Genomic DNA, 10,926 nt, shown 5'->3' with positions numbered 1-10,926 from the left:
TTTTATTAGTATTTGCATGGTGTGTGTTTTTCTATCTCTATGAGTTTTCTATGGCTATGTAATAAATAACCATACACTTAGTGACTTTAATAACATCCATTTATTAGCTTATAGTTTCTATAGGTCAGAAGCTGTGACCAGTCCCTATGGCACAGAGTGTTGGAGGTGGGCATTCTCAGTGACTCCGCCCATCCCACAGGAAAGGGGATATTTTTTCCTTTTACTCTTCCACCAGCCCACATGGGTCCTCATGTGTGCCCTGAAGGAGACAGGATTTGCTGACCTCCTCCTAGTTTCTTGAGGCTTTTGTTCTGTAGAAGAGAACAGCCTGGCTGGGCTTTATGGTTTTTTGTTTTGTTTTGTTTTGTTTTTTGCAGTGTTGGCTACTCCCCTCCCTCCTTCTGGCCTCCATCACTGAGGGAGGCTCTCTCTAGCCTCCTGCTCTGAAGCCAGTGTTTGTCAGGAGCATACTCAGTGGTGGTTTGTTGAGAAGAACCTGCAGGTGGATATGAGCTCCCGTGTCTGTGGCTAGTCCCCCTTGGCTTTTAGCAGTTTACTAAATAGTTTAGCTATATTCCCTTTACCTGTTTATATGGTGCCCAGTGTCTCTTCTTCCTGTGCCTTGTCTCAGGTGAGCAAGTACTCATGTCCAGTTTCTCCTTTGAGGGGCCTTTCTCCTTAGATTTTATTCTATTTGGTTGCCATATGACCTCTGCTCTCTGATGACTTCAAGAAAACTTATGTTGTCTGTAGTTTATAGGCTTCTCGTTAGGGTGAGTACAGTGCGCTTTCCAACTTTCACCATCCCAGCGGGGAGCCTAAGTCTTCTTGACCCTATTTTGATCTTCACAAGAAAACAGATGCCAGCCCCACTGGGCGCTGGGTCCTGTGCTGTGTGAGGAGGAATCAACTCTGTTGTGAGGAATTCCCGCCCACCCCAGCATTGTATTTAATGTCGATAGGGTAATTCTCGAAGATGTTACCTAAGCTTTCCCAGTGGGACGCGTTGCTTGTAATTTGAATCCTGAGTGAGTGTCTCAGGGTGGAAAGAAAGGTTGGAGATGAGCAGCATACTTCCGGATGCCGTACCCTTTCTCTGAGGCTGAACTCTGAACTCTGAACTCTGAACTCCCGGTGCCTTTGTCCATTCAAATCTGGTTCTCTGGATTCATATTACTTTTGCGTGCCTCTAGTAGCCTTCCAATAAATTCCTTTTTGCTTTACGTTTACTAGAATAAATAGTTTTTGTCACTTACAACCCAGGACCTTTGCCTTAGGAAATTTATAGACTCAAAGGGAAAACACAATACCTAGAAAACAACTGAAATACCAAATGCAGAGCAAAGTAGTCCGGCCAAGACTGGACAGGCTAGTGGTCAGCAAACTCGTTCACAAATACCAGATAGCCAATATTTTAGTCTCATGGCCATATGGACTCCGCTGTACTAACTCAGCTCTGCCATTGTAGCGCAGAAGCAGCCATGGGCGATACGTAACCAGTAGGAGCAGTCATTCCGATAAAACGATTTAGAAGTGCAAGCTGCCGTCATTTGCCCACACCGAGGGTAGGCTACCATGAATATTTAGGGGAAGAAGGGAGACTATCGAAGTTTCTACTCAGGCTCTTGGCCAAGACCAGAGTTTCAAGTCTCAAGATCCTTATGCCAAGTATTGACTGACCGACACAGTTCTTTCTGCCCATTCTTCTCTTACAGAAGCAAAACCAGCCCCAGAAATATTTGAAAATGAAGTCATGGAACTGCTGAGAGACTTTGCTAAAAACAAAAACAAAGAGCAGAGACTGCGGGCCCCAGATCTTGAATACCTCTTTGAAAAGCCACAGTGAGCTGTGTACCACTGCCTGTCTTGGGGGGTTCCGTCCAGGGACCCTAACTGCTTATGACTTCCTGCTTTTCCTTAGACACTCAGCCCTCCCGGACCATTATGGACCCACCTCTCCTCCAGGACATGTGGATCAGTATGTCTCATGCTAACAATTTTTTGTTCAGTTCTAGGCCTCAGAAGTGGTTTATCAGTGTTGCCAGCGCTTGGGCCTGGCCGTTTCTCTGGCAGACATCTGCCACAGGAGGGCACTGTAGGGAAGCGAATGTGCTGGCTCATGGGCTCAGCCAGAAGCTGCTCAGTGAAAAGAGGCAGCCAGCCAGGGTGTCACATGGAAAGCTTCCCAGAGTGCCCAGGGCTTTGTTCCAGTACAGTTCCCCGCTTCTAACTCCGGACGGTTCTTCCTGCCAAGGGAGGCCGATCCACGCCCCCTGAGTTGCATCCTTCAAAGGCACAGCGGGCAGAACGAGGGCAGCGGGTGGGAATGCTGCGTGCATGCCGCCTAAGAGCCCACTTTCTCATCAGATTTTCTTTAAAATGTTCACTTAATGAACTGAACAATAATTGAATATTAAGGAATGCTTTAAAAAGGAAAATCACAGTTCCCCAACTTGCACACAATTATTTAATTTTGTCTGTTCTTGTATAATCTATAGCCAGATATTTATAGAGTTTGACAAGGTCGCAATCACAGGTTTCTCTCTCCATACAGCACGATAGCAAACTTTTTCCATATTTCTATAGTCTCCACAATTATGTTGGAATGAATTAGCCACTAGTGTTTAGCTCTAGGGCCAGAAAACTTCCGTATTGCTAGGGGTGGCTTTCGCCCTCGGAGCTGTGATCCTGTCAGAACAGTCATCACCCAGACTGGGCCAGCACTGTCTGAAGGTGTGGGCCTGAGGAAGGCAGGCCAGAGCTGCTGCCAGGTGGATGGTGAGCGTGAGACCTGCACGCAGGGAGGGAGCACATGTTTCTGGAGTTGTTGAGCTACGGGGTTCCCATGGAGCTGCGTCATGGTCCTGCCTGCTCTGCAGTGTCCCTGGCTAAGGGAAGAAGAGAAGAGAACCAGCCTATACTTACATGATTACATTAAAGCTCACAGCACTCCTACAGACAAGTGGTGGTTTGCTTATTTTGTAAGTGAGAAAAGGGGCTCAGAGTCATTCGTCCAAGGTCAAGTAGCTGTTCTGTCAAAAAGCCAGAATCTCGTTTAGTTCAGTCTGCCTCCAAAGCTTGTGAACTTTCTACCAGAGCATGCTACCTTACTGATGGAAACTTAGTAGAAATCTACGCTTTGAAAAGTTATAGCAAAGAAACTTGACAGTTCTGAGATGTGACCTGTGTGTTATGTATGGGGCAGGAAGCTGCCAGATGCTCCCCCAGGTAATCACTTGGTCACCCAGAGTAGGTCTCGTAAGTGAGGAATCACTGGGTACGAGTTTGAATCTGGCACTGCTGCTTGCTTGTTGGGTAAATGCGTTGGCTTGAGCCTCAGTTTCCTCATCTATGAAATGGGCATGGTGATGCTCCCTGTCTTAACCAGCTGTGAAGATCAGATGAGAAGGAAGGGGTAAAGCATATAAAGTTCTTACAGGGTCTCCAGCACACAGTAAGCTCTCAGTAGATATTCAGTGTCAGCGTTTGGTCATAGCATCAGCCTGAGACTTAAAACCTGTCTGCTAACAAACCGCGTGGTGCAGGCAGCCTCATCTGCAGATAGAAAGCCGAGCCTATTAAAGAACCACGGGGTATCTTTCACTGGGAGAGAAAACAGACCTTGGTGACAAGACCTTTGATGGAAAAATCTGTAGCGCTCACCTAAGTAAGGAATGGGAATAAGATCTAGAAGGCGGAACCAGGGCAGACGAGAAGACAGATGTCACCCTGGATGCTTACCACAGACTCTGGCCATTCTCGGGCCTCATTTGATGTACTGTGAGGAAAATGTTGAACAGGCAGAGAGTTTATATATAGAGAGATATCTGGACTGTAAAAAGTGCACATGAATTGGGCAGCGACTTGCTCATCTATCCTGGACACTTACGCAACAAACCCCAGTAGCCAAGTATGCAGTTGGGGTTTTTTTCCCCTGGGGTTTGATCTCTCCTTACTCTGATTTTGTCTTATTTAACATAATGTCCAACTGCTGCCACTTTCACCTGGGAATGGCACGCTTCTAAAGGAATTGTTTTCCTCCTGGGCTGCTGGCTTGTGTCATCTCTGAAAGTGAGGGATCTTGCTAACTTCAGCTGCTCAGTGTCAGACCCAGGGGTGCTATGTAAACAGTTTTTCCCTTTATTAGGCATTAAGTAAAACTAGGCCGGCCACAGTACATTTTTTAAAAATATTAATAAACATATAGCAAAGGCCAGCAGCACCCCCCACCCCAAAGGTCCGTGAATAGAAGCTAGACTCATTCCTCGGTTTGACACATCACTGCTTGCTGGCCTCATTCAGAGCCTGCGCTGGGCAGATAAGCATCTGGCCCTGCCCTGCCCACCTGAAGAGGTCCCGAGAATCCTATCTCCAGACTCACATGACACATTAAACTGGGTCAATAAAGGCTGCTTTTTTTTCCCACCATTTTCTCACTTATCCACTTAAGTCTTCAGAATCCATAAGTCAAACACCTTTTGCTCGAACTCTGTCTCAAATAGAACCAATCTGTTGTGGATTATTGTAGAGGCACCTTTTGCTGGCGTCAGGCACGACCTGGAGATAGCTACTCTGTCTCTTCAGCATCAGCCAGGGCGGCACCAGCGCAAACCTGGCTCCTATTTTAAACATCAGGGCAAGATTCCTCTGGGAGAGCTGAGAGTCTCACCTTTACCCTTCAGTCCATCTCCTGCTGTTGTGGCAAGACAGGAAGAAGCCATGATACGGAAGCTTAAGCAGCCTTAAATGGCAAGCAGGTGTGGGAGACTTTGAGCTAACAGCCCCCTTGTTTATAGCCTATTATGTCTGAGGACAGTGGACTCGCCATCCTGTAGCTGTCAAGTTGATGATGCTGATCAGCTTCCAGTTACGCCACCTTGTGAAACCTCAGTTTCCCAGGGAACCCTCTGAACGGTGTTAGACTCTTCCCGTCAGGTAAAATGGCATTGGTGGGACAGATGGCCTAAAGTAAGTAATGCTCTTTGGGCTTAAGAAACATGTCTTGGCAGGCAGACATTTTTGGGCAGATGGTAGAAAAGGTGAAGCTATCCAAGAATAACATCAGGCTTCAAAGGACGAAATATGTAGAGAAATTTACCATCTCGTAACTTAAAACAACAAAAGGAGACTTCAAGTTTTTTGCTGGGTCTTGCCCGAATCCAGATACTCTTGCCAAGGACATGAATGTTCTCTTTTAAAGGCGTGCCTCCTATTTATTGTACCAGAAAGCCTCCAGGTAGCCATTAAGGAGAAAGGGAGCGGTATGGAAGTGAACCAGCAAAGCAAGTTAGGCTCAGGAATTATGTCTAGGAAAAGACTAGGCGAGTATGGCTGCTGGCACACAGAACCGACTAGAAATAAGTAGATTTCGAAGAATTATATTGCCGAGGGAACCAGGAGTCAGGCTTCCCTCCCTCCACAAAATTTGACAGTTTTCAGTTCTAAAACTTTGGACCTCCAAGCACCCATGAGCAGGAGGGAGGGTATGCCACCTCAAAGAGGACATGCTCTGTCACGCCCATTTCAGATGTGGCCAGGGATGGCCGAAGGGGACGCTCCCAGAGAGAAGGGTTTTAGTGCATTAGGCCTGTCTCTTTCACTGTGGAAAGTGGAGAGTTCTTGGTTCTCTGCCCAGGCCTCTGGAAGATCTGGGATGTTAAAAGAAGCAGAGTCCCCAACCTAGGCGTTCTTTGTTATGGACGCTGCACCCCACGGTCCTGGAGCACAGGGCACCAGGGTCCATCCACCACAGCTGGGGGTTGGCATCTCATTTCCCACAAGGAGGGTGTGCTGGAGAAGCAGAAATAGCTGGGAGTCGTGTCTGTGTGGGTGCTCAGTACCAGCTCTCTCTCTGCTTTCTCCTCCCATTCAGTCTGGTGGGCCCTCTTAGACTCCCCCCGCCCCTCAACACATGCATACACACTCCTTGCTCCACCGCGTCCCTCAAGCTGCTGTCCCAGAGAGCAATGTTCTCTGCCTTTCTCATGTGCAGAGAGCGAGGTTACACTTACTGTGGCCTACCTCCTAAGCTTTCTTTCCCTGGTCTGTCTCATTCATACTCGCGAACAAGCCCCCTTCAGAGGAGGTTGCATTATCCCATTTCTGCATGAGGAAATCGAAACCCAGAGAGGCTTGCCCGTGCTCACACGGCCAGGAAGCAGCAAGACAGGATTTAAATCCAGGTTCCCTTAGAGTTACTTTGAACACCTCCTTGTCCCAGACTGATCCCGTTCACTCCTTGCCATCGTGAACTTTGCCACATCTACATACCATCTATAATAATATTTACTTACTATCTTTCTTAAGTTGAGTCCCTTTTTTTATTTAAACAAATTAATTTTAAAAGGAAACCACAACTATACATGAAAAAATTGTATCGATAGTGTCACTTGCCAAAATTAAACCAGTAACAAAAATAAATACATGAAATGTTATTGATTTTTTTAACGTCTTATTAAAAATTCAAGCATAGCAATGTTGAATTTTACAGTGACCACCCGTATATCTACCACTTAGATTCTATTAGTTTTTTATTCTCCTTAATTTGTTGCTTATCTGCCCATTTTTCCCTCCCTCTCCACCCATCATCAATCCATCTTCTTTTTGATGCATTTTAAAGAAAATTACATTAGAATGCTTTCCCTAAATACTTCAGAGTGCATGTCATTAACTAGAGTTCAATATTTGAAGTTTTTTTCTTTTGCTGTAAAATGCACATACATTGAAATGCACACGTTTTAAATTTTTTTTTAATTTTTGTCTTTCAATTACAGTAGACATACAATATATTAGTTTCAGGTGTAGAATGCACAAATCTACATTTGTACATTTGCTGAGTTTTGACCAAAACTAGGTACACTTTGACAACCAAATTCCTATCAAGATACAGAAATTCCTACCATCACCCTAGAAAGTTCCCTCGTGCTCCATCCCAGTCAGCCCCACAACACACTGCCCCACACCCCCAGGCAAGCATATCTCTGATTTTTTTCCACCATAGATTAGTTTGGTCTGTTCTAGAATTTCATGTAGATGGAATCATATAATACGTACTCTTGTGTGTGTAACTGCTTTCAGCATGTTTTTGAGTTCGATCCATGTCATAACACATATCAGTATTTGTCCCTACTTGCCATTGTATGACACTATCATGTTTAGTCTATCCATTTACCTATTGCTGCACACCTGAGCTGTTCCCAATATTGGGCTATTATGAATGAAGATACTACAAACAAGTCTTACGAGCAAATGTTTTTGTTTCTCTTAGTAAATATCTAGCAGTAGAATTGCTGGGTCAAAGGTAGGTGTATGTCTAGTTTTAAAGCAACTGTCAGAACTAAAGTAGATGTACCATTTTATACTTCTACCAACGAGGGAGGAGAGATCCGATTGACTTATAACCTTGTCAACATTTGGTGGCGTCAGTCCTTCAAATTTTAGCTTATCTGGTGGGTAGGTACTGGTGCCTCATTGTGGTTTTAATTTGCATTCTTCTGATAATTAATGACGCTGAATATTTTTTCATGCGCTTATCATAAGGCCATATATCTTTTGTTGAGTATCCAAGTCTTTTGCCCATTTTAAGATTTGGTTGTCATTTTATTATTGAATTGTAGGAGTTCTTTATATAGCCTGCATACTGGTCCTTTGCCAGACACGTTTGCAAATATTTTTACCCAGTCTGCGGTTTATATGTTCATTTTCTTAACAGTGTCCTTTGTAGAGCTGAAGTTTTAAATTTTGAGGAAGTTCAATTTATCAGCTATTTTATGTTGCTCTTTGTGACCTGCTGAAGAAGCCATTGCTTATCCCCAAGTCATGAAGATATCTTGAATGAATTTTTAGGTATAGTGTGAGTAAGATTTGAGGTTCTTTTTGTTTTCCATATAGGTGCCCACTTATTCCATCATCATTTATTAAAAAGACTTCTTTTCCTATTGGATTGCTTTGGCATTTTTGTCAAAAATCACATCTGTAACCATGAAAACAAACAAAAACAATGTTATTAAAAAATTTAATAAAATGTTTAAATGAAGATTAAGTTTGAATGCAAGCAGTCTAATTGAGTTACAGAAATTCATGTTTAAAAGTAAGTTTCTCATTGAGAAAACCGGAGCTGGTTAGGACCAGTCTGTTATAAAAGGGCATTTGGTTTAATGTCACTTATATCTAAAATGAGGATGAAGTGCTCCATCAAGAAGAAATTCTCGTTTTTAAACCGCGATATTAACCAGCACTGATAGTGCCAACAGCCATATGTATGTAGGTAGAGAGAGCAAAAGATTTTAACCGCCTTCTCTGATGCAATTATTTATCAGTTTGTCACATAAAAAATGGTTGTCAATGTCCAGGAGTGTTTCTTGTGGTGATGTGATGTGTGTGTGTAAATTCGGTGCTTGAAAACTCACACCAGTGACCCCTGCCACCTGCACTGTCCATTGCCCAGGTGGCAGGAGGTTCACGTGGTCAAGTGCTCGGTGTCCTGGTCAGTGTTGGGAAGAGAGCCCAAAACATGCTGCTTCTAGCTCTATCCAGAGACTAATAATAGTGAGATGAGCTTACCATGTGAGGCACTTCTAATTTAGCTCATTTATTTCTCACAAAGGTAGAGGCACTCTGATCATCCCATTTTAACTGGGCAACTGGGGTGCCGAAAAGTTGTACCACTTTCCTGAGGTCACTCAGCTGGTGAGTGGGGGCGGCGGGACGAGCAGCCAGGCAGCCTGGTTCCACACCAGCCCTCCGGCCCCTCTACAGGATTACTTTATCATAAGAAATTTACTGTTGCCATCACTAAGTACTTTAAGCACACAAATTGTTAAAAACATGTTTATCTACATCTCTCCTAAAACATCAGAGAGTTTGCCCCCTTTGGGAGCCCTACGCTGTGCTTTGGGGCCAGTGTTCTCCCAGTCACCTCTTCCCCAGGGCCACTGCCTGGGGCCACAGCTCTCTGATCTCTCCCACCTCTCTGCACACCCCCTGCCCCAACGCACACAACTAGCCCCCTGTTATCTGCCTGGGCATCCGGTGGGAAAGCCTCAGAGATGAGGCTTCGAAGGGGGATGGCAGATTTTCTGTCATGTTGAAATGTTTGCACTTAATTCTGAAATAATAAGAGAATGTTTAAAAATAACAATGCTTAAAAGTTAAGATGGCCTAGGTAGTGCTGTGGCAATAACCAGGCCCAGATCTCGGTGGATCCAAACAGCAAGAAAAGTCTATTTCTTGCTCACACTGGGGTCGGAGCTCTGCCCTCCTTGAGGGCTGTGGATTTCTCAGTCCATTTCATGCTCGTGGAAGTTGCAAGTCTCAGATAGTCACAGGCTTTTTTTTTAGATTTTAATTTTGAAATTAATTTTTTTTTTTGCTTTTCTTTTTTCCAGCTTTATTGAGATATAATTGACACATCTCATCGTGTGAGTTTATGGTGTACAACACGATGGTTTAATATGTGTATTTTTAGATTTTAATTTTGAAATTAAATTAATTTTTTTTTTTTTTGCTTTTTTTCCAGCTTTATTGAGATATAATTGACGCATCTCATCGTGTGAATTTATGGTGTACAACATGATGGTTTAATATGTGTGTGTATTGCTAAATGATTATCACAGTAAGGTTAGTTAACATGTCCATCACATTTCGTATGTACAGTGAGAACTTTTAAGATCTACTCACTTAGCCACTTCCAAGTGTACGATATCGTGAACGATACTCACGATGCTACACACTGGGCCCCCAGAACTTATTCATCTTGTAACCAGAAGTTGGAACCCTTTGACTTCTTTCACCAGTCCACCCCCCCACCCCCTTGCCTCTGGCTACCACCAGTTTTATTCTGTTTCTAAGAGTGATTTTGTTCTTTTTGGATTCCACCTATAAGTGCCATCCGACAGTGTCTGTCTTTCTCTGACTTATTTCACTTAGTATAATGCCCTCAAGTTTCACCCATGTCGTTGCAAATGGTGGGGTTTCCTTCTTATGATTGAATAATATTCCATTATATATGTACCACTTTATCCATTCATCCATCGACAAACACTTAGGTTGTTTCCACGTCTTGGCTATTGTGAAAAATGCTGCAAAGAAGGTGAGAGTGCAGGAATCTCTTCAAGATAGTGATTTTGTATCCTTTGGATATATACACAGAAGTAGAATTTCTGGGCCATACGGTAGTTCTGGTTTTAATTTTTTGAAGAACCTCATACTGTTTTCCATAGCAGCTGCCCCATTTTGCATTCCCACCAACAGTGCACAAGGGTTCCCTTTTCTCTGTTTCTCACCAACACTCGTTATTCCTTGTCTTTTTGATAATAGCCGTTCTAACAGGTGTGAGGTGGTGTCTTACGGTGGTTTTCATTTTCATTTTCTTGGTGCTTACTGATGTTGAGCACCTTTTCATGTACTTGTTGGCCATTGGTATATATTCTTTGGGAAAATATCTATTAATGTCCTTTGCCCATTTTTAAACTGGGTTATTTGTCTTTTGCTATTGAGTTGTGTGAGTTCCTTTTTTTTTTTTTTTTTTTGGATATTTATCCCTTCTCTGATAATATGATTCACAAATATTTTCTCTCATTTTGTAGGTTACCTTTTCATTGTGTTGATTGTTTCTTTTGCTGTGTGCAGAAGCTTTTTTGTATCATCTAGTCCCACTTATTTCTTTTTGCTTTTGTTGTTGCGCTTTTGGTGTCATAGCCACAAAATCATTGCTAAGATCAATGTCAAAGAGCTTTTTCCCTGTGATTTCTTCTAGGAGTTTTACAGTTTTAGGTCTTAACGTTTAAGATTTTAATCCATTTTAGTTCAGCTACAAGCTTGTTAAAGACCAGGCTCATGGTTTCTTTGACATTACTATTCTTGCAAAATTTCAGTAGGTCTCTGAGCTATCTGCTTCCCAAATGATAGAATGTGATGGTTAATTTT

The 10,926-nt window shown here is 43.3% G+C and overlaps 1 protein-coding gene across 2 annotated transcripts in view; it reads left to right on the top strand.

The window, feature by feature from the left end:
* Window positions 1-2,959, top strand: part of SDHAF2 (succinate dehydrogenase complex assembly factor 2) — a 10,885-nt gene extending 7,926 nt beyond the window's left edge. Inside the window, exon 4 of one of the 2 annotated variants that reach the window (XM_006911225.3) lies at window positions 1,716-2,959. In XM_006911225.3, coding sequence (XP_006911287.1) covers window positions 1,716-1,846 — 131 coding nt within the window. In that variant the 3' untranslated portion in view covers window positions 1,847-2,959. The remainder of the gene's footprint in view (window positions 1-1,715) is intronic. The other variant, XM_025046253.1, reaches the window with a different exon arrangement.
* The last annotated feature ends 7,967 nt before the right edge of the window (window positions 2,960-10,926 follow it).

This window comes from Pteropus alecto, unplaced genomic scaffold (genome assembly GCF_000325575.1).
Source record: "Pteropus alecto unplaced genomic scaffold, ASM32557v1 scaffold43, whole genome shotgun sequence".
Classification (NCBI taxonomy): Eukaryota; Metazoa; Chordata; class Mammalia; order Chiroptera; family Pteropodidae; genus Pteropus; species Pteropus alecto.
Note: the sequence above shows the minus strand (reverse complement) of the source record. Positions and strands in the feature narration are given on the sequence as shown.